We start from the raw sequence: 23,814 nt of genomic DNA on the forward strand, positions 1-23,814 counted from the left end.
CTTCAGCTGTCTGTTTCCACAGTTGGGATCATATTGAAGAAATGGAAGACCACAGGCACAGATAAAGTTAAGGCTCCAAGTGGCAGACCAAGAAAATCTTGGATAAACAGAAGGGAAGAATGGGGAGAACAGTCAGAGGCAACCCACAGACCAGCGCCAAAGACCTACAACATCATCTTGCCGCAGATGGAGTCACTGTCCATCGTTCAACTATTGGGTGCACTTTACACAAGGAGATGCTGTATGTGAGAGTGACCCCGGGTTTCCACGGGAGCCGTCAGCAGCACGTTACTGCAGCAGCACGTCTTGCTCGCGTAAGCTGCTGCTTGGCCCTTCCCACGAGACGCGAAACAGCAGGGGAGCAGCTGTCACCGACCGAGCACGAAGTCACACGAGTGACTTCGTCAGTAAACACAACAACAAGCAGGAGAAAATTACAACATGGTTTGGGTTTTATGTTCTGTCCGTTTTATAATCGCCAATACGGACCTGAAAAACAAAGGAGACCGCTAGCTAGGTGATAACTTCTCACGGGGACGCACAGTTAGTAACTTTTTTTAAAAGTAAAGCAACCGGAAAGCAGTACGTTCTTTATTCTGAAAATCTCGGGAGCTTCTCTCCATTTCCGCGTCCGATTTCCTGTCTTTCCTTCCCCTAAAATGTCGAACTTGACCCGTTTCAGAGGCGTCGCGTGTAGAAAATAGAACCGGCGCGTAAGGGCCGCGACATGCTGCTCCTGAGACGCGGCCGACTCGCGCTGCTGACGGCTGCCGACAGCTCCAGTGGAAAAGGTTCTGTTGACCACAGCGGTTCCTATCAGCAGCTATGACGTGCTGCTGCAGTAACGCGCTGCTGACGGCTCCTGTGGAAAGCCGGGGTGAGGCAGAGGAAGCCTTTTCTCCACCCACAGCACAAACAGAGCTGCTTGAGGTATGCTGAAGCACATCTGGACAAGCCAGCTTATTTTTGGAATAAGGTGCTGTGGACCTAAAATTTAGTTATTTGAGCATAACAACGGGCATTGTGCATGAAGGAAAAAGAACACAGCATTCCAAAAAAATAAATAAACTGCAGCTGTACCTACAGTAATACATGGTGGTGGTTCCATCATGCTATGGGCTGTGTGGCCAGAGCAGGGACTGGCAATCTTGTTAAAGTTGAGGGAAGCATGGATTCCAGTCAATATCAGCAGATTCTGGAGACCAATGTCCAGGAATCAGTGACAAAGCTGAAGCTGCACCGGGGCTGGATCTTTCAACAAGACAATGACCCTACACACTGCTGAACATCTACTAAGGCATTCATGTAGAGGAACAAGTAGAATGTTCTGGAATGGTCATTTCAGTCCCCAGACCTGAATATTACTAAAAATCTGTGGTGTGAGTTAAAGAGAGCTGTCCATGCTCAGAAGCCGTCAGACCTGAACGAACTAGAGATGATTTGTAAGGAAGAATGCAGGCTCTCGTTGGAAGCTATAGGATGAGTTTAGAGACTGTTATTTCTGCAAAAGGATGATCTACTAAATATTTCTGTATTTTCTTTGTTGTGGTTACCAAATTTATGTACCTGTCTATTTTTGTTAAAAAAATTATTGCACTTTTTCTGTAAATCCTCTAAATTCATGTGTCTCCTGTATGATATATCAACACATTCTCACACCCAGGGCGTCGGAAACAAACGCTTGGTCAGCCACCCTCCACGTCAGACCCCAGACGCCAAAAGTGCCCTTTTTCGTTACTTATGTGCAAAAAGGGGTTTTCCCCTTTTGTAACTGCAGATCCCAATGCAGCATAAAACTGACGTGATTAGATATCCGCTGATGCGGCACCGAACCAGCTCATTTAACAGCACCTAAACCTTAACGTTTCACTATTTATAACCTTCCCCTCACCCTCGCCCTAACCTTAACCCTCATTTAACCGATGCGGCAACGAACCAGCTCGTTTAACCGCACCTAAACCTTAAATGCAGCACCGAACCAGCTCATTTAACCGATGCGGCAACGAACCAGCTCGTTTAACCGCACCTAAACCTTAACGTTTCACTATTTATAACCTTCCCCTCTCCCTCATCCTAACCTTAACCCTCTTACTACCTAAAACGTTACTCTCACTGCGATCAAGCGTTTGTTTCCCCTGCATTCTGACTCTGACAGTCAGAGTCTGACTGAATTTTCGTATTTGCCGCCCAAGGGGAACGTTAGAACATACCATCTGGCGAGGGGGAGGTTACAAATACCCTCTACTTTTAACCTCCACCGTGGAAGTTGAAACCTCCCCCTCGCGTTGGCTCGGTCCAAACCCGACCAATCACGAGGCGGCTCCCGCCGTTCACTTCATAGAGCCGGCTTTTAGAGCGATCGACACATCACTAACGTGTTCGCTAGCAAGATGGTTAAGGTTAGGATAGGGGTGAGGGGGGAGGTTAAATAAGAGGATAAGGTTAAATAAGAGGATAAGGTTAGGGTGAGGCACAATGAGCTTGTTTGGTGCCCTGGCTGCGGACATCCCATCGCTTCAGTTTTACACTGCATTGGGATCTGCAGTCAAATAAGGGAAAACCCCCTTTTCGCACATATGTAACGAAAAAGGGCACTTTTGGCGTCAGGGGTCTGACGTGGAGGGTGGCTGACCAAGCGTTTGTTTTTGACGCGCTGGGAGTGAGAACGTGCTGGATATATTTAACTGAAAATATTTTATCCTAACAATCAATGATTTGTGAAGGAAAATCATGAAAATGCACAAGGCTGCCCTAACTTTTGCATCCCACTGCATATTCCGAACGATTACCTACTTTAGAACAGGGTTTGGTTAAATAAAAAATATACTCATAAACTACGTTCCCCAGCTTTAATGTTATGATAATAAACTTGGTTTAACTAACTAAATCCGGACGTTTTTCAGTAAATAAGAAGTGTGCATCTATTGCAAAATTTTCTTAATGTATGTCAAATCCTGGGACCATACCAGAGAGCTGACACAATTAGAGCAGTGGCCAATATTTCCTGATCAGATGTATCACTGGCATCTTTCATCAACAAATATTGAGCTGGAGTGAAAACCCATAAAAGAATCGCAGATAGTGTTATTAGATGACATAGTCTCAGGGGGATGTGGAACGATTGGTGCATGTTTTAGTACTCAGCAGACTGGTGTTTAGAATATTAAGTCTGGTTAAATCCTGCAGTTTCATTTTCCTGAGTGATGCAGCTCAGTTAAGTTGAGATGGATAATGAATATGAAGGCAGGTTTTGCGCAACTTCAATAACGTCAGTGGCAAGAAGACCAGGGGGGACTGACGGGGTTGGAGACAGAGGGAATATGTTTCAAGAATGAGAATAATTAGTTATATTATTCTTTGCTCTCAAAGTTCTCATGTGGCTTTCTTTTTGAGCAGTCTTTACTTGTGAAAGGATTTTTGTTTTAGTTGCAGACAATACTCTTATATCAAATGCCAACATGGCATTTTTTCTCTTTGAATGCCATATTTTTGTCTGCATTGCAGATGTGAGTTCAGCCTCTACTGGTAAACTTCTCATTTCTCTGGGAAGTCTGCTGGATGACCAACACTGGCACAGTGTTAAGCTGGAGCGGCTCAACACTCACCTCAATCTGACTGTGGACAGAAACACACAGCAGGTCCACGTATCAGCAGAGCTCAGCCACTGGCACATTCATACGGTGAGAAAATATTTGATACAAAACGATTGTGCTCTGTAAACCTTAAATACATATTTATCTCCCTCTAAAAAGGCCAAAGGGGACTTTGTTTGAGTTCTAGAGCTTTAGAGAATATCTCACGAATCTCTGGATGGAATACTCAGAAAGTAAACATTAGACATTGAAAACCCTTTTAGGATGACTGTCACAGAGAAACCTTAGCAAACACAAAAAAGGCTCAAACTCAGTTCAGTTTTACATGACGTGTGGAGTCCCCCAAGGTTCTGTTCTTGGACCACTGCTCTTTAGTCTCTATGCTCCTCATGGGTCAAGTTATATACAGGTCCTTCTCAAAAAATTTGCATATTGTGATAAAGTTCATTATTTTCAGTAATGTACCGATAAACATTAGACTTTCAAATATATTAGATTCATTACACACAACTGAAGTAGTGATGATTTTGGCATACAGCTCTTGAAAACCCAAAATTCCTATCTCAAAACATTAGCATATTTCATTCAACCAATAAAAGAAAAGTCTTTTCAATACAAAAAAAGTCAACTTTCAAATAATTATGTTCAGTTATGCACTCAATACTTGGTCGGCAATCCTTTTGCAGAAATGACTGCGTCAATGTGGCGTGGCATGGAGGCCATCAGCCTGTGGCACTGCTGAGGTGTTATGGAGGCCCAGGATGCTTCGATAGTGGCCTTAAGCTCATCCAGAGTGTTGGGTCTTGCGGCTCTCAACTTTCTCTTCACAATATCCCACAGATTCTCTATGGAGTTCAGGTCAGGAGAGTTGGCAGGCCAATTGAGCACAGTAATACCGTGGTCAGTAAACCATTTACCAGTGGTTTTGGCACTGTGAGCAGGTGTCAGGTCGTGCTGAAAAATGAAATCTTCATCTCTATAAAGCTTTTCAGCAGATGGAAGCATGAAGTGCTCCAAAATCTCCTGACAGCTAGCGGCATTGACCCTGCCCTTGATAAAACACAGTGGACCAACACCAGCAGCTGACATGGCATCTCTGACTGTGGGTACTTGACACTGGACTTGAGGTTTTTTGGCATTTCCCTCTGCCCAGTCTTCCTCCAGACTCTGGCACCTTGATTTCCGTATGACATGCAAAATTTGCTTTCATCCGAAAAAAGTACCTTGGACCACTGAGCAACAGTCCAGTGCTGCTTCTCTGTAGCCCAGGTCAGGCGCTTCTGCCGCTGTTTCTGGTTCAAAAGTGGCTTGACCTGGGGAATGCGGCACCTGTAGCCCATTTCCTGCACACGCCTGTACATGGTGGCTCTGGATGTTTCTACTCCAGACTCAGTCCACTGCTTCGGCCGGTTCCCCAAGGTCTGGAATCGGTCCTTCTCCACAATCTTGCTCAGGGTCCGGTCACCTCTTCTCATTTTGCAGCATTTTCTGCCACACTTTTTCCTTCCCACAGACTTCCCACTGAGGTGCCTTGATACAGCACTCTGGGAACAGCCTATTCGTTCAGGAATTTTTTTATGTGTCTTACCCTCTTGCTTGAGGGTGTCAATGATGGCCTTCTGAACAGCAGTCAGGTTGGCAGTCTTACCCATGATTGCGGTTTTGAGTAATAAACCAGGGTGGAAGTTTTTAAAAGCCTCAGGAATCTTTTGCAGGTGTTTAGAATTAATTAGTTGATTCAGATGATTAGGTTAATAGCTCGTTCAGAGAACCTTTTCATGATATGCTAATTTTTTGAGATAGGAATTTTGGGTTTTCATGAGCTGTATGCCAAAATCATCAATATTAGAAACAATAAAAGGCTTGAATCTAATATAAATGAAAGTCTATGTTTATCATTACATTACAGAAAATAATGAACTTCATCACAATATGCTAATTTTTTGAGAAGGACCTGTATTATATCACAGTTTTGCAGATAACACCCAGATCTACCTAGCTTTATCACCTAGTGACTGTGGTCTCCAAGACTCTCTTTGTCAGTGTTTGGTCAATGAGTGGATGCAGTCAAACTTCCTCCAGTTGAACAAAGACAAGACTGAAGTTATTGTCTTTGGAAATAAGAAGAATATGATGGAGATTATTGCTCAACTTGGCTCCAGAGGAAAAAAGATAAACACAGGTTAGAAATCTTTGTGTCATAAATGATTCAGACCTGGGCTTCACTGATCACATTAAACTATAACTAGATCAGCGTTATATCATCTTCATTAATGAGCAGGACTCAGAGATCCAGACAGGACCTAGAGAAAGTCATTCATGTTTTCATCTCCAGTAGGCTGGACTAATGCAACGGTATTTTCACTGGTCTTCCCAGACAAGCTGTGAAGCAACTGTAGCTTATTCAGAATGCTGCTGCTAGAGTTTTAACAAAAACCAAGAGAACCGAGCACATCACTCCTGTTCTTGAATCTCTACACTGGTTACCAGTAAACTACAGGATCTATTTCAAAGTGATTCTACTAGTTTATAAGTCACTCAATGCCATGGGGCCAGAACACATGTTGGATCTGCTTCAGGTACCGTAAATCCTCTAATACAGGCCCGGGCCTGTATTTTACTCAAGCTCATCAAGCTCCAGGCCTTTATTGGAAGGAGGGCCAGAATTAGAGGCAGGCCTCAATTTCTATTTGAGCAAAATGAACTAATGGCTCGCTGGAGTTTTTGACAATTAAAATTGCGCCCACATTTTCAAAGTTAAACACATTTCTTTTAACAACGGTAGTTTCTGCTTCAGCCATCTTCCCCCTCCCCCTGCACAGCGGCCGCAAACTCACTGATGCGCCTGCAGCCTCTCGGAGTTCCTGCTGCTCTAAACATTAAAATAATTATTTCATTTTCTGTTCCTCACTTCTGATTACCTTCAATGGTGTCTGTTTGTTGCAACCACCAGGTACAAAAACTAACTTGTTTTTATTTGACTATTTTTCTGTCCTGTCTCTGTTTTTTATCTTCCTGCATCTCCTCTCAATCCCAAAGAAAAACTGCTACCTGGGTTCATATATATTCACCTTATGAGTTACCTTTGAACTGCAGTTCTAAAAAATCTACCGACCGCAAAAACAGCGGAGTGCTCGCCGGCCGCACCGGTGAGGTGCGTCACCGTAGGACAAGGTGATGCGCCCTGCTCCACAGCAGCGAAAAGCATCAGGCACAAATAAAAGACAGAAAACATAAAAGGAAATGAGCCGACATGAACGATTGCGCGTTAAATTAGTTTTTAAGGTGGCGACACCTGATTTGATAATGTTACTGCGGCCGTGCTCAGGACGCAGATGTCTGGAGCGCGTCAACAATCAGAGCTTTGCATGCGCAAGCTGGTTAAGGTTAGGATGGGGGTGAGGGGAAGACTAAATTGCAAGAGGGTAAAGGTCACAATTTGGTTAAATGTCCGTTTTACGGCGGGTGTCGGTACCGACGCTCTGGCACAGCGCGTTGCCCCCCGACGCGCAGGAGCTTGTCACCTGCTGACAGCAGGCTGCTGTCTTTTCTGAGGACTGCATCTTGCCGGTCATTATCACGTGACAGCGACTAGTCGATGACAGGCATAAAAAGTCACTATAGTGAAGTCGACTAATTCATACAACCCCTACTGCTCCCCAGAGTGTTCTGCAGCATGATCAGCACGTTCTCTTTGAACTTGATATCAAATTTTCGCCTCCTCTTCGTCTCCGCACCTGCCATGGTTAAAGTTACCCTCGCGGTCTATCACTGGCAAATCAAAAGTGAAGCGGATGTCACAACGCCACATTCCACCCTTTCAGCCTAGACCTAAAAGCCATCACAGAGGAGGACTGTAAGTAATGTAAGAGTCTTGGGGCCACAAGTGGAAAAGTTAATTTAGAGACTGGGAGACTGAGAGCAGCAACAAGTTTCCAGAGCGAGGAGCCTTATTTGTCACAATGACATGTGCATAAATATTAGAAACATCTTGTCCTGGTCCTGAGTAATCTTAGTGACTCCACCAGCTTTGGCTCTGCCCCAATTTCCCTCAGAAACTTCTCCACAGCGACGTTCAACGAGAAACTCCAGCCGTGTTGTTTTTTGTTCCAGAAACATGAAAATGACAAAGAAAATCCTTTTTGTTATCTTGGTTTCATGAATTTTAGATGGATGCTTTAGACAATGCTTTCCTATGTTGAAAAGCCTTTTTTGTTTAGGATAGGTGGTCTGTGATATAAAACACATCAACCTTTTTAAAGCTGGACTCCTGTAGTTTTCTCCAGTCTAATTAGAAGAACCAGTGTATCATGCCTGGAAACAACCTTTACTTTAACACGAGTCTGCTGATTAATGAATCAATCAAGTGAGATTTGTGGTGAGTAAACCAGACAGAAGATTTATTAGTTCTGCTGCAGCCAAATGTCAAAGCACGAGGGCATCTCAGTACCAACCCTTCCCGTGGTCCTACTAACAAGCCGATTCCGGAAAACTGTGAAATGGAATTATTGCTATTGTTGCTCTGCACTTTTGTTTCTATTGCAACAACTAGATTATCCAGAATATGATGAATTTGGTGTGTGTTAATGTCACATGCAGCTGAGTGTGGGAGCTGTTCAGAGCCACGGGCTGCAGAAACCCATCCTGTCCAACAGGAATTTTGACGGGTGCCTGGAGAACCTGCTGTATAACGAAATCAATCTGATCAACCTGGTTAAGCAGAACAGCTCACAGGTCACTGCCGCGGTGAGTCACAGTGTTGATATTTGTCATTATGATCATCTGACATTTAGAGTTTGTTAGAAGGACCATCGCTGACTTTAGGAACCGTAGGTAATGGAATAAATGTCACGCCAGGTTAAAACCTACCTGGGACGTTTATACTTCTCATGATGATTCAAGTTTTTATTCTTAAATAAGAAAAAAGTAATGATTGAAAAGAATCATACAATATGTTACATTAAAGTTGGTGCAGAATATTATTTAAGATGTTAAATCAATTAAAATAGCATTATTTATTTGCATCTTCATGTGGAAGTTCAGACCCCCTTTCTGTCATATTTCATCTCTAATTTTATGTGTACAAAACTTTTTTATTTCGTCTTTATCAGAAAAAATGATGCATGGAAATTCAAACCAAAGAGAGCAAACCCTTTCTATTGTTCAGCTTTGTGCACGTCCGTTTTTACATTCAGCAGCTTGTAGAAATTAGGAATCTTGGTGGATTTTGGGTGACATTTGCTTGTTTGACTTTATAAACGTTCAGATTTCAAGAATTCGTCTCATTACAGATTAATATTGTGCCTCTGAGATTAGTAACATTGATTCCCAGATAAAATCACAAATTGACAAAGAAATAATCTTCTGTCTTTTAGTTGATCTGGTCTTCCATCGATTCTAAAGCGTGAACTTAGACCTCAGATTGTTTCTATTCTCTTCCCGTTTTTGCATCAGTGTTTGTTTTTTTGTGCTGATACGCACTGCTCTGAATGTTATTGTCACTATTATTATTTCTGTCACCAAGCTCTTCATTTTTGCACTTATCAGCATTGTCAACATCATCATAATTCACTCATAATTATTTGAAGAGTCATCACATCTGAACTGACGAGCTGCGAAGATGCTGAGAGGTGGGATGGAGAAGAAAAGAGGAGTAATACAAGATTTATTTTATTGTAGTTATTATGAACAATGACCATTGAAATGAACAAAAAGATTTTCTTCACATTGATAAAACAATCAATCCTCCCATGCTGAGCCTTGTGTTTTCATTTGAAAATGTAAATGTTTTTGAAAGCTTAGGATGTGTGTCGACGCTCTGATGCTTCAGGTCGTTATGATGGACGCCAGCATCCGTATGCTGATTCAGGTGTCTGAGAGGTGTCATAATATCTTCTTATGACATCAAGTCTGAGTCAGCATCAGCAGCTGACCCATACTCATGCTCAGTCACCAGTTTTATGGTTTTCATTCCTCGTCCACCTCTCCTCTTCTTGCATCAACAGGGCAGGATGACCTTTTCTTGCAGCGAGCCCGTTTCAGTCGCCGTGACGTTCACAGACTCTCACGGCTTCCTGCAGCTGCCTGGACTGGCGTCATGGTCATCGGGGCTCGTTTCTGTAATGCTACAGTTCAGGACATGGAACAAGGCAGGGCTGCTCCTGACCTTTGCCCTCCAACAGCAAGAGGGCTCTCTCTTTCTGTACCTGAGTGAAACCAGACTTCGACTTCTGATCAGTACGGCTGACAAGGTTCTCCTGGAGCTCAGCGCAGGCATGTCCAGTTAGAACGTGGATCTACTGTTCTGCACTTGATTTTTCTAAATCTGTTGACCTCAGGTCAGGTATATTTGGGGCTGTTTAGGGCTCTGATGTCACTCAGACACCTTTTGAATGACTAAGGTGGCACATTCTGTCAGCAGGCTGGAATTCAGAGAAATGTCTACTTTAATCTGATCCAAAGTTAAAAAATTATGCAATGAACGTCAAGTATTATGATATACTGTAAATGAGCAAAACATCGAGTTGAACGCTTCGCACGTGTGTGTTTTCTCAGGCTCACGTCTAAATGATGGACAGTGGCATTCTGTGGAGTTGACCTCCGAAGAGAATCGTCTGAGCATCACGGTGGACAGAGACGAAGGAGCCACGGCTCACACCAGCGTCCCACTCTCTCTAACCTCAGACAGTCAGCTCTTCTTTGGCGGTAAGAGACAACTTTTGCTTTTTTTTTTTTTTTTTTTGCTTAATGCAAGCAAATAAAATAGACCTGCAAACGAGGACGGAGATTTTCCTAACCTCTAAGAGCCTTCTTGTTCATTTGTAAAATTATTTGTGCAATTAGGTATTTTATTCTGATGTGAAAGATGGGAAAAGTGCTGACGCGGACACTTTAAGCTGGTTAAAACTCATCGAAACGCCGCAATACTGTTCTGTACCACTTCCTTTAAAACCACCGAGGGAGGAATAAAATCACGAAGCTGTTTACGCTCCTCTTTCTCTCTGTTCCCTCTCTCCTTTATAAAGGCTTTGAAGTGATCATTCCCTTTTCTCTTATCCCTTACGTTCTGTTTCACTGCTCCTGTTTCGGAGTCACAGTGTCAGCCATAATTTTGTGCTTTTTTCCCTTTTTATTTCTCCACGTGTCACATAAGTCCATCCCTTTCATTCGCCTCCACACAGGTAAACAAAGGCAAAACGACGTCAGATGAACAGACACTCGTCCCTAAAGTTACCTACTATGTTGTGTTAACTCATGCTGAACGACGTCTTCCTTTTGTCGCCGCCTTAAGGAAGATGTGACTAAATCTCTTGAGCTCCTTAAATTCAAAGTGACAGTGACAAGTGACTCATCCCCTCCTCCGTTGGGATATTCTGAACTGTATTCCCGATGGACCGACTGGAACTGGAGCAACACGGAGCCTGGAGCAGAAATGCTGTATTTGTCCTCAGCGTCATCAACCAGGATCAAACTAAAGCATGAATGTCTCTCTGACGAATGAGACGAGCTGTTTATTTACAAAATGTGCTCCGCCGCTGCTGCGAGCTAGAATAACGAGAAGCAAACGAAATCAGCTTGTTACGCTGTAGAAAGGGAAATGTATTCATGGTTATTTGGTGAGCTGTTTCTCAAATCAAATCAAATTTGTGTAAAAGTTTAAATGTATGTCGACCAGCAGGTTTTATGTATCTTTGAAAAAGGCAAAGGGGCACATTTAGCTATAAAAAACACTTTAATCCAAACAGAAACAAAATTTTCTTGGTCCCATCCTTTCTTCTAAGCTACAGGTTGACATTTGTTCATTTAAGTGCGAGAATTGTTGCATCTTTTGGCTTCTGCTTTCACTGTTGGGTAAATAATAAGACACCCACCGTCTTCATGTCTCGCTGTGAGGACTCTTAGAGAGGTGGCACACGCTTCGGCCACAGATTTCAGTGAGTCAAACTGCACCACGTCTCTCTAACAGGACCAGTGACTGCTTATATTATGGAGGAACCCTCCGTGCCATCACTTGTAGGTCTCTGAAGAGCCAAATTGAAGCCCATTAGGCAGTTCCCACCACCGCCATCTTGGCCGTGTCACACATCTCGTCTCTCCCGGAAAATACAAAATGGAGCTGAGAGTGTTGCTGTGAGGGTGGGGATAAACGATTGACACCCAACAAACTCTGAGTCGATGTAGCTACGAGCAAACTGAGCTAACCGAGTCTAATGGAGATTGGTGGGTGCTTTTAGCCGGAAAACCGTGGTTTGGTGATTCGGCAACCGTCTGCCTTCAAGGCTGTAACACTTAATGTGAGGCTGAGGCCTTACCTGGTGCAAGCAGTGGGGCAAGTCAGCGCTGATGGCTCATCTGCTGCCTGTCAAGCAACAGGACACGCCCCTAATTATCCATAATTTCTAGCTTTAATTACACCTGAATGCAATGTTGGGAAAGTTCGTTTAAAAAACGAATACTTCAAAGTTCAGTTCATACATTTTAAAACAAACTAGTTTCATAATTTAAAAAATTTGAAACTAAGTTCACTGTTCCAAAAACAACTAGTTCATAGTTCTTTTCTCTCATATATGTATATACATACATACATACATACATACATACATACATATATATATATATATACACACACACATATAGTGTGTGTGTGTGTGTGTGTGTGTGTGTGTGTGTGTGTGTGTGTGTGCCATCACTGAGCTTCAACAGAGCAGTAGTGGTAGAAAAGTGTTTTCGAATCCTGATTAATAATGAGATAATAAATTGTTTTCTTCAATATAACTCAATAACTGATTGAATATTAACCTTTCAAGTATTTTCACAACCACAGTAATTATTGTCATTGGTCTGTAGTCATTTGCTTTGCATGAACCACCCCCTTAAATAAAAACACATCTTAGTGCATTTCTACTCCTTTGGAACATAGGAGGTGTCAAATGACAAATTAAAAAGAACTGAGACAAGATATGCAAGAACATCAGAATCCAACTTAATAAACCAATTCTCTGTACCATCGGGACCAGCGGCATTAGTTGAAGAGAGTGTTTTTATGATCTATAATACATCATTGGGAGATATTCTAAGAAGGGAGAATGTACTGGAGCAATTTTGAGGCAAAATACAAATACCTGTAGAAGATACCATCGGTCGTTTGTCGTATATTTTCTGACACTGTTAGAAAATTGTTGAAGGATGACTTTGCTCGTGAGAGTGTTCAACGAGCTGGCACTCAGCCGGTCACACTGGAGAGAAAAACATGCACAGTGCGGTCCAGGCTTAATGCATAAGATCCAACGATGAAAGAAACAGGAAGAATGCAACAAAGATAACTCATTTATACCTGTTTTAGTCTACAGGATTAAGCCCTAATGGATCTAACCACTAAAAAAACTGCTCCTACTATGTTGCATCTGTGTAAAACTATCAGATCTGGTCTGTGGCAACTTGTGAATGAGATATTATCTAGAGTTTGAACTTGAGTAGAAGCTGCACTGTTAACAAATGTATTAAAAGCTTTGCTTGGCAGGAAAATGATAGAACTTTTACTCATTTGCATGAACAAAAAGATTTTTGATTTCCAAATGTTTCATGTATTACCGCACGCCTGGTTCTTTATTATGGAACTCCTTTCTGCATTGCCTCACTGCAGCTGACCTTTTAACCTTTTCTATTTTTTTCTAGTTTCCGGATGCATGATGAGTAGGAATACATTCACTGATGAATACAGAAACTGTTTTTATGTGGGTGATGAAGTACCGGTTCATACAAGTTCAGCACAAGAGATGGAGGTGGGCTATGTGTGCTTTGAAGTGATCTTTATTAGCTGTGAGGAGAGAAAACCAATCCCAAGCTGAAAGAAATAAGATGCGGTGAAGAACCACAAGCCAGGGATCAGACCCAGCCAGCTCTGAAGGAGACTTTCAGCCTCTAACCATTTGGCGCTCACTCAACCACCTGAGCTACTTAATGCTCTGATTTTAGATTTTTCTGGTAGAAAATAAAAATAATTCACCTGAAGTGTAATTCTGTGTCAGCAAATGATTCCATTCAGGGAATGCCACATGGAGGAGAATGCAATCACTGGCGGGGTTTCTGTCCCCAGGTTGTCCTGATCAGAAGTGCAGGAATCCGTTCCGAGGGTTCCAGGGATGTTTGCGCCTCGTGTCTCTGAACGGCCAACCTGTCGACCTGATTAAAGTGCAGAGGAGACTGCTGGGAAACTACAGTAACCTGCAGATTGATATGTGTGGCATCATTGACAGGTCAGTGGGGTAACTTGTGTCACCAGGGCATTTTCAAAATAAAATCAGTCAATAATCAATAGTGGGGCTTTGAGGGGAAATCACGCTGAATAAAATGCAATCCAATCCAATTTTATTTATAAAGCGCATTCACAAGGCATTACAACCAAACAAGGCGCTGTACACTAAAAATGTTAGTTAATTAAACCGGCGTTATACAAACATGTCGAACACAGATAAAAGATAAAAAGGAAATACAACAAAATTCCCAAAAATAACAGCTAAAAATCTATAAGACACAGGGTGAATAAAAATTAGAAAAAACATTTTAAAAAAGAACCTCAATAGTACGGAAGTCGATAATTATGGAGTCCATTTTTAAACAGTGCAGATGTAAGTGAGGTTCATAATTATGTGGTATAAGCTAGGTTGAAGTAGTGAGTTTTCAAGCGTGATTTAAAAATGCTAGCTGTTGGTGCTTGCCTCACTAGCAGTGGTAATGCGTTCCACAGCTTCGGTGCACAGAGAGAGAAAGCCTTTTCTCCACGGCTTTTTAAATGTGCATTCGGAACAGCTAGGAGGAGCTTATCTTCAGACCTGAGAGCACGCGGCGGGTTGTAGTAATGGACAAGTTCACACAGATATGGAGGAGCTTGATGGTTCAAGGATTTGTAAGTGAGAAGCATAATTTTGAAGTTTATCCTGAACTGCACGGGCAACCAGTGGAGAGATTTCAGAATTGGAAAATGTGTTGTCTTCTGTCAGAAGACTGACAGAAGACAACACTAAAAATGCACTAAAGTGTATAACTTAGCATTAAAGGTGCAATATGTAAGAGTTTTACAGTGAAAAAAACAGTCTAATGGTGGAAGGAAGGTTAGACTGAAACAAACCCTTAGACTCATATTATTTTGCACTAGCATAGGTTTAATCACTCTTCTTCTTTTTTAATAACACTTTTAACCATTTCCTGTTCATGAAAGTTTTTGTATGTTTTAAATTGTTTGCCTGATGAAGGTGTTGTACTCCTAACAACACATTTCCAATGCATGTAAAACATTTGCAGGTTTGTTTTTGCTCTTTCAGTCTCATGAACTCGACATCCTCCTTCTTTTTAATTTTGCTCTTTCAAATCCCCTTTTTCTGTTTGTGCAGTGACCATCAGTGTTAGCCACACAACAGAAACTGAAAATGATTATTCATCTTTTTTCACTTTTGGGAGATTTGGTGTGTTTTCCGCTGATGAAATTTCAATGAAATGTGAAAAGAAACAAAGGTGCCCCCAAGGGGTGGCCTGGAGGGGCCATGGTCACCCCTAGAAAATTGCCCCCCCAGTGTTAATAAATCATATTAATGTTTAGTCAAACCATAAATTGATCTGGTTTATTCAAGACATAGTTGTAAAATGAAATTAAAAATAATACAGTTAGTGAGTAAAGAAACAATCAGAATAAAAAATTACATATGTTTCTGCCTTTTACCATTTTTAAAAAGTTTTTATCTCCATAGATTTTTATGAACACAGCAACAGGTGAATTAACCTAAAAAGATACATTTCAAAATAAAATTTGAAGTAACTGAAATTTATTTATCTGAAATGTTTGTAAAATTTGAGTTAAATGTTTTGGATTTATACTGTCTTTTTTAAAATAAAAACAAATAAAGGAGCAATGCAGTACATCGCCACAGGCCAAACTCTCCCAGAGTTACCACAAGGACCAATTTGGTGGGCCACCCCAAAATGTATTTGGCCCCATCTGGCCACCCCTATCAAAATTTTCTGGAGGCGCCCCTGAAGAGAAAATGACTAAAGTGCTGCGTAGATTTTGTTTCTTTGTTCTGAGTTGATGGGCTGATTGTAACAGCAGAGGGAACGGGTCTCACAAAGAAAACTTCAGTCTTGTTGCATCCCTCATCTTATTGAAAGTTAACTTTTAGCATGGGTGTGGGTTCTCACACCTTCACGACTTTGGGCTGGAGTTTGAACATTTTTCCTAAAGCAAAGTTAGTGCTGGTAAATGTTGCCTGAGGCTAAAGTGTGTGTGTGAGAGTGTGGTTATAGTTTCACTCCCAAGAGCAAAAATAGTATGGTTTCCCAGCTTGGTGTTCTCGATGGGTTGGAGTTCGTTTACTGCTGCAGTGATTGCTAATGCCTGCTTGTAAACATGTTGCATTAAGTAACCTGTAACTCTCCATGCCCACAGGCTCATATTCAAATCCAATTTCCTGAACAGTGCCCTATCATTATCATCAACAACAGCAACAATCAATCAGCCCTTGCTTCTGGCATGTTTGTTGAGATTTATGAGCCAAGGGACGTACGTTCATGTATCGACAGCTGCCCTTAAGAGAGGAGCAGCTTTTCTCAGAGCCAAGTGTTCAGGAATTATTTTGTTCACTGAGGAATAACGTTTTCCTCATGGAGATCTCTGAGAGCTGTTATCTGCTTCAGCCGGTTGCCGAACCGTTCTGGACTTCCACCACAGGGCAGAAAACAACTTACAGCAAGTCATGAATGAAAAGCCTGAGTTTTTTATTCACAGAGAGCAGTTCGGTGCAACAATCTCTGTCGGGTGTGCGAGTGTGAAATTCTCCTCCAGGTCAAGATGTTTTTCATGTGAAGCAGCACAAGCTGTTAAACTGAAAGGACAGTTTGTGCACTCAGATAATCTCCTCTCACAAGCGCACATGAACTCTTTAAAGGATTTTTATGGAAGTGAAGCGTTGTTTTCAATGGGTGAAAAGGAAATGTGTGTTTATGATTAATGCTGTTGGTAATCAATACATTAATGGCTGTTGGTTTGAAATGATTTCTGTGTTTTCTTCTGCAAATTTTTCCTGCAAATTATTACAAAAAGAAAAACAACAGAAAACTATGCAATTATGCACTGAAGTAAAAACGCCCAACCATCAGCCGAGCACTTGGAGTTTATTGACACTAACACTGCAGTTTCATTCGTTGCAATCTTTAATAAACTTGCAGCGGACTCTCGGATATTTCAGCCTCCAATATTCAATTTTCTCTGGTATCAAAACAACACAGGAGTCTGTGCAGCAGTTAAAACCAGTTGTCTGTTGTTTTGGTCACATGTCTGTAGGATTTTGAATGTGGTGGCTCTCCCTAAAAAACAGATTTTAAGGGATTTTAAATGGATAAATCTGATTGGGTCTCTAATGCCACTTACACACTATCAGCTCCAATCCACTCCGCTCCGCCCGCCCCAGCCTGGCCACATTCGTTCCACACTGCCTTAGGAATGCAGACATGATTGTGCACATGGGCGGTCTGTGGTCTGTGATATTATGAGCACAACTCCGAGAACGTGGGCGGGGCAAAAGAACGCAGAGAAGTCTGCGGTGTATTCATTGTCATACAAAAGCGGCCTGAGCATCTTACTTTTGGAGACTCTCTGACTCTGATTTTGCATCCTTCTTTGCTGTGCACTTTGTGTGTGTGTGTGTGTGTGTGTGTGTGTGTGTGTGTGTGTGTGTGTGTGTGTGTGTGTGTGTGTGTGTGTGTGTGTGTGTGTGTGTGTGTGTGTGTGTGTGTGTGTGTGTGTGTGTGTGTGTGTGTGTGTGACTTGGTCAGAAGCCGAGCACAGGCGTTCTGAACCACCTGTAGACGGTTCAGGGAGGTTCTGCTCAGACACGTGAAAAGAGAGTTACAGTAGTCTAAGCGTGAGGAGATGAAGGTGTGGAGAACTGTCTCAAGTTCAGAGCGGGACAGAGTGGGACTCAGCTTAGCAATGTTCCTGTTCCTAGAAGAAGGAAGAGCGAACAAGAGAACTGACATGAGAATCCAGGGTGAGAGCTGGGTCAAAGATCACGCCAAGATTCCTGACAGAAGGTTTGGTGTGGGAAGCAAGCTGACCAAGAGAGTCTTGTCTGGGGCACAGATGAGGATCTCAGTCTTATCTTCATTCAGCTGTAGAAAGCTCCCAGCCATCCAGGTTTTGATAGTCTAAGCAGGTGTGCAACAGCTGCAGCTTAGACATCTCATGGGGCTTAAAGGAGATGTACAGTTGGATGTCATCTGCATAAAGATGGTATGAGATTCCTTTAAAGGAGCTCAGGATGTGCTGAAGAGGAAGCAGATTGAGGAGGAAGAGTAGAGGCCCCAGCACAGAACCTTGTGGGACACCATGGGTAAGGGAGGTGGTGGAGGACCTAAACTTGGAGACGGCCACAAAAAAGGAGCGCTCAGAGAGATAAGAGGAGAACCACTCCAGAGCAGATCCTGATAGGCCTACCCAGTCTCTCAGCCTCTCCAGTAGCAGGTGATGGTCAACAGTGTCAAAGGCTGCAGTCAGGTCCAGCAGGACCAGAACAGAACAGTCCCCTGCATCACTGTGAGTCAGAAGGTCATTAGAGACCCTAAGAAGAGCTGTTTCAGTAGAATGAGCTCTACGAAAACCTGACTGGAAGCTATCATAGATGTTATGTTCATCAAGAGCAGCTGTGAGTTGTTTAGTCACAACCTTTTCCAAGATCTTGGAGATGAACAGAAGTTTAGAGATGGGTCTGAAGCTGCTATGGAGAGAGGGGTTGAGACTCGTTTTTTTAAGAAGCGAATGGATTACAGCATTTTTAAAGTAAGCAGGGACCTGACCAGAAACCAGAGAAGCATTAATTATGGAGAGCACGCTGGGACCGATGGACTGAAAAGCACTTTTAAACAAAGATGAGGGTAAGATGTCGAGGGGGCATAACACCACAGCATCCAGATTGATGCTGTCCCTGTGGGCTGATCTGCCAATGGGAGGCTCAGCCTAATGGTAGGTGTGATTTTGAGCCAGCCAATCAGCCGGCAGTGGGTGTGTCAGCCCGGTTCGACTCCAGGCAGACCTCTTTGGGAAGAGGGCTGAAAAGACGTCCAGTTGTGCGTGGGAAAATCCAAGACTACCTGAATGAGAACAATCCCAACCTGATCCAGGCTGAGTGTAGCTATTGTGTAAGGGCCATAAATATAGACGTCAGTTAACATCTTTGAGGTCAATAACAAGTTTTTCAAAAGAAACCAAAAGCACATAATCGAGAGCTCCTCCACATCAAGAGGAGCCAGTTTAGGTGGCTCGGACATCTGGTAGGAGGCCTTGTGGACACCTCCCTGGTGAGGTTTTCCGGGCACGTCCAACTGGGAGGAGACCCAAAGGAGACCCAGGACATGCTGGAGGGACTATGTCTCTTGGCTGGCCAGGGAAAGCCTTGGGATTCCCTCGGAAGAGCTGGCCCAAGTGGCTGGGGAGAGGGAAGTTTGAGCCTCTCTGCTTAGGCTGCTATGCAGCTATGATGTAATGCACCTTTCATTTATTACTGTATTCATACATACTCATTTCCGGCCGCTTGTCCGGGGTCGGGTCGTGGGGGCAGCAGCCTGTGGGAGGTGGGAATTGAAACTTCTTCTGACAGGAGACTGCTGGACATTCGCAGTAGACCCTCACAACACGTTTAGGCCTGCCAGGTCCGACAGGCATCGAAGCCAACCCACAACCAGGTAGTGGTCAGTTGACAGCTCCCCCCCTCTCTTCCTCCAAGTGGCCAAGACCTGTAATCTATTTTTCATGCTTTTTTTTTTGTTTGAGTTACTAAAAATATATATTTGCATGTACAAAATGTCAATCAGTACCAAATAAAACCCTCTTTAGAGGGAATAAAACATGTGTGTAAAGCACAAACTGTAGAAACTTAGTTTCAAAACATTATCCTTCAGTTTTCTCCTCATCTGAAAACTTTGTTCATTGTTAATTTATAAATATCTTTTTCAAGACCATTTTACAGAGAGCTAGTGTTCCTCTCCTCTTTACTTCCTGTCTCTCAGGTGTTCCCCCAGCCACTGTGAACATGGAGGTAGATGCACTCAGTCTTGGAGCACGTTCCACTGTAACTGCTCCAACAGCGGCTACAGAGGAGCGACCTGCCACAGCAGTGAGTACAAGAAAATCAATAAATTCTTCCTTGAACATTTTACATCAGCTGATGTTAAAGCCAAAGGGGAAAAAATACTTTTAAATTAATCTTTCAGAAATAACAGACATAGGAATGTTTAAAAATGTCTTTTTAAACTTATACCAGCTGTCAGCTGTTCATTTTGTCATCCTCTCAAGAGATGAACCAAAGTCCTTTTATTTAGAGCACATTTATTTCTTAAACATTACATCTAATATGACAGGAAATACAAACTTAAGTTCTTAACTGGGATACAGCAGACTAATGTTGTGCCTGGAACTGCAACTGAAAGGAAAAGATGCTTCATCTGAAAGTCTCAATATGTTAGAGAGCAAAGAAAAGCAGCTAGAAAGTCTGAATATTTGCTAAATCTTACGGGTTTGAGTTGATTCCAACCAGTTTCTTCCACACGTAATCTTTTATTGATTCAGTGTGTCTGTGCATAGGGAGGAGAGGGACTGATGCAACGTGAGTGTGTGTGAGTGTGTGTGTGCGTGCGTGCGTGCGTGTGTGTGTGTGTGTGTGCGTGTGCGTGTGTGTGTGTGCATGCATGTGTGTGAAAGAGGGAGAGAGACTGAGCAGGAAAAGTTGAGTTGTGTGCAACTCTACAGGGAAAAAATAACTTGTCATGCTAAAATGTTATTGTATTGTATGAATATTTATTTAATTTATTTTATTTTACATTTAAATAATAAAGATTAAAGTCCCATCAGGTGTCACACACACAATGGTGTGTGGTAAATGTTGACCCATCCTCGAGGGGAGCAGTGAGCTGCAGACACGGCCGCACTCTGGAACTATTTAGTGGTTCAATCCCCCCAATCCAACCCCTTAAAACTGAGTGTCAAGCAGACAGGCATTGGGTCCCAGTTTTTAAACGTCTTTGGTAGGACCAGCTCAGTCATTCTCCTGACCCGGCCGTGCTCCTTTAGCTTTAGCTTGGCATAAAACACAGTAGGGAAATGGATCCAACTAGCATTGTGAGCAGAAGGACCTGCAGAGTCATTTCCAAACGACTGAACTCCACATCCCTAGACTGGTTTCAAGAAAAGCAGATTTCATCCAAACAATAACAAAAGATCATACTGAGAAACAAAGTCTGACAAATGCAATGCCTAATTATCTTGTCCCAGTTATAAAATTAAAACCAACATCTCTTCCCAAATTCTCTGGAAACAAATGTGATTTCCATAGGTGGAAAAAGGATTGGTGAAGCTCTACAGCGACAAGGAGAACCAACTGGGTCCAAAGAGGTGAAAAAGGTCCAATTACTGAACAGCATTGAGAACTTCATCTCACCATGTACAATACTACGGAAGACATCTTTTGTGTCTTAGCGAACCGGTTTGGAAATGAAGCATCTGTTGCTATTGAAACAGTGGAAGAATTGCAAAGATTGCCAGCAGTTAAAGGTCATCAGCCAAGGAAAATTGTGGAATGAATTCAAACTGTAGAGAAAGCACTCCAAGACTTGAAAGACCGTTGGAACGCAGGTGCCATCAGAAACCCTCTTGTAACTAAGTCCATAGAAAGTAAGCTTCCAGAAGTGCTTAAAAAAGAGTGGCTAATCTATGCAGCTGACAACGTTGTGGTTCCAGATAAACGATTTGACGGTCTTTTGGCATTTCTCAAAGGGCAAGAAAGCATATACGAGCAGCTAGAGCAACTGCGGGATGAAGAGCTGGCCGGAAAGGTCACCAGACCTGATCTGAAATACACCCAGACAAAGTCAACCAACAGTTACAAACCAGGTTATGTGGTTTGTGGCGATGGAGGCCACAAAAGAAAACTTTATTTCTGCAAGCAATTCTTTAAAAGTAATCTGTTTTACTAAGAGTAATGCATTACCTGCAGACTTATGGAGACTGAAGTTTGGTCTCAATGTGAAATGCTTCTTAACAAAAGTAGCTTGCTCAGTGAAACATAATGTAGAACGAAAGTGTCACTCCATCCACAGGGGACTGCTGAAGAAGGAACAAGGGGATTGCATCCTGCTGTAGATGAAAGTAACACTTTTCTCTCTCTTCAAAGAGAAGGCATCAAACAAGTCTTAACTTTTCTTTTTCCTCTTGACTTAAAGACTAAAGTACCAAGGATTTCCAAGTGATTAAAACAGTGTTTTTTATTTCATTTTAAATCTTAATTTTATGTTAAGTTGGTAAATGAAGTTGGTGTCTTTTTTTAAATCACCAAAAACATCAGCAGTCATTCAGAAATGTAGATTTTGTTAAGAATATATTTAACTAGTCGGGACTGTTCAAGATTAAAAAAAAGTTTCAATACAATATCAATAAAGTTTTGTTTTTTATAGAATAGAAATTTACTCGTGGTTCTATTTCGCTGGACAAACGACTTTTAGAAATTCTGTTTTTTATGAAGTAGCTGAGATGGAAGATTACAAAACCTGAAGGCATGCCGGTCTTTTTCATTTATGAGTATTTGATTTGTATTTGTCAAAAAAAAAAATAAAATGCACAGATCGGGTTTGTACTATTTCTTCATCCAGGTCATGGTAGTCCAAAGAGGTCCAAATGGCGGCAACTGGACCTCTTTGGTGCAATTTGCAATTGCTCTGTAAACGACTTCATTTAAGGGCATTCGTTCTTGGCTATGGAAGAGTAAAGATAACGTTCCTTGTGTTTAAACCACGTTGCTTACAGGTCGGTAACATCTTTGTAAACAAGCTAAAAGGCTTGTGTAAAGCCCACATTTTGGACTTATAAACTGTAGCTGTGTGCTTTTGCTTAACAAGCTGAAACTACCTATGAATAACCCCCTTTCCTACCCCCGAGGAGTAGTTGGAGTCGTTAGCCACGTTTGTGCGGGGGGGATTGTTTAGATTAGATACAGGAGGGTGTGGCCTGGACTGAATCTGAAATGGCAGCTAACATTCTGTCATGTTTTCTTCCACAGCTAAATACGAACAGAACTGTGAGATGTACAAACACAAAGGCAACGCCTCAGGACACTATTACGTAGATGTGGACGGGAGCGGACCAATCAAACCTCAGCTCGTTTACTGTAACATGACAGGTGAAACACAGACATCCTTTTTCATTCGACGCTTGCACACCATCTTCTTCAGTTTGAGTTTGCTATTTTTTCTTTGTCCATCCCCCTCTCTCTTCTACCCCAGAGGACAAGACGTGGGTTGTGATCCAACACAATAACACGGAACTGACGAGTGTTCAGGCCTCTGCTGACAGAAACCAACTCTCTGCCCACTTTGACTATTCTTCTGAGGAGGAGCAGCTAGCAGCTGTCATTGTTCAGTCAGATTATTGTGAGCAGGAGTTGTCCTTCCACTGCAGGAGGTCCCGCCTCTTCAACACTCTGGGTAAGGTCTGGGGAAAAGGCTCATTGACATTTTATGTTTAATGTATTGAGCTGGCATAGGAAGCTGAGATATTTGGGGGTAATTGTATTGTTCAGCTTTTCTGCTGAGTGTGTTTGTCGGAGAGGAAATGTCACTGGAACGGCTGGAGGCAACTTCTTTGCTAAGCAAGCTTTTCTCCATCTGTGGGATCTATATCTGAAACCAGGACAGAATAATGCAAAGTGCTGATTTAGTCAAACAGGTTACTAATTAAAACAATTCAGTTGTGTATTAGCTCAGCCTTAGGTGCAGTTAATAGGTTAGCCAATCATCGGTTGCATTGGTGTTGCATCTTTTTATTAGCTTTTGTTTAAAAAAAATGACTTGGACAAAATTAAGTCACTCAAATAAAGCAAACCATGGTAATTATTTTAGCTCTACTCGGGAATGACAGATATTTGGGGCAAAGAGTGAGGTATAAGCAGGGTTCCAATTACGGGGAAGCTAGGAGGAGCCTGGCTCCCCCCAAAGGATGATGGGCTCCCCCAAAAATGTTCAAGTTTTAATTGATATTACATTTTTTTATATGGACTCTTGGTTACCTGAACTTCTATCAAGCGTACCGTGTGTACTGCACCTTTTTCGGCCAGTAATCAGTCAAGTTCTCATTGCTTCACATTCCCGCCACACGCCTCTCTTACCCTGCATACAGTTCTGTTGTCGC

General features: G+C 42.4%; 1 protein-coding gene across 1 annotated transcript in view; it reads left to right on the forward strand.

The window, feature by feature from the left end:
* LOC107392963 (contactin-associated protein-like 4) overlaps window positions 1-23,814 on the forward strand; it is a 107,815-nt gene that overhangs the window by 51,803 nt on the left and 32,198 nt on the right. The window contains exons 6-13 of the mRNA XM_015971065.3: window positions 3,505-3,680; window positions 8,193-8,339; window positions 9,599-9,866; window positions 10,149-10,298; window positions 13,690-13,849; window positions 19,647-19,753; window positions 22,688-22,807; window positions 22,911-23,111. Of these exons, the coding sequence (XP_015826551.3) occupies window positions 3,505-3,680; window positions 8,193-8,339; window positions 9,599-9,866; window positions 10,149-10,298; window positions 13,690-13,849; window positions 19,647-19,753; window positions 22,688-22,807; window positions 22,911-23,111 (1,329 nt within the window). The remainder of the gene's footprint in view (window positions 1-3,504; window positions 3,681-8,192; window positions 8,340-9,598; window positions 9,867-10,148; window positions 10,299-13,689; window positions 13,850-19,646; window positions 19,754-22,687; window positions 22,808-22,910; window positions 23,112-23,814) is intronic.

The sequence above is a fragment of the Nothobranchius furzeri genome, chromosome 8 (assembly GCF_043380555.1).
Source record: "Nothobranchius furzeri strain GRZ-AD chromosome 8, NfurGRZ-RIMD1, whole genome shotgun sequence".
NCBI classification, from domain to species: domain Eukaryota; kingdom Metazoa; phylum Chordata; class Actinopteri; order Cyprinodontiformes; family Nothobranchiidae; genus Nothobranchius; species Nothobranchius furzeri.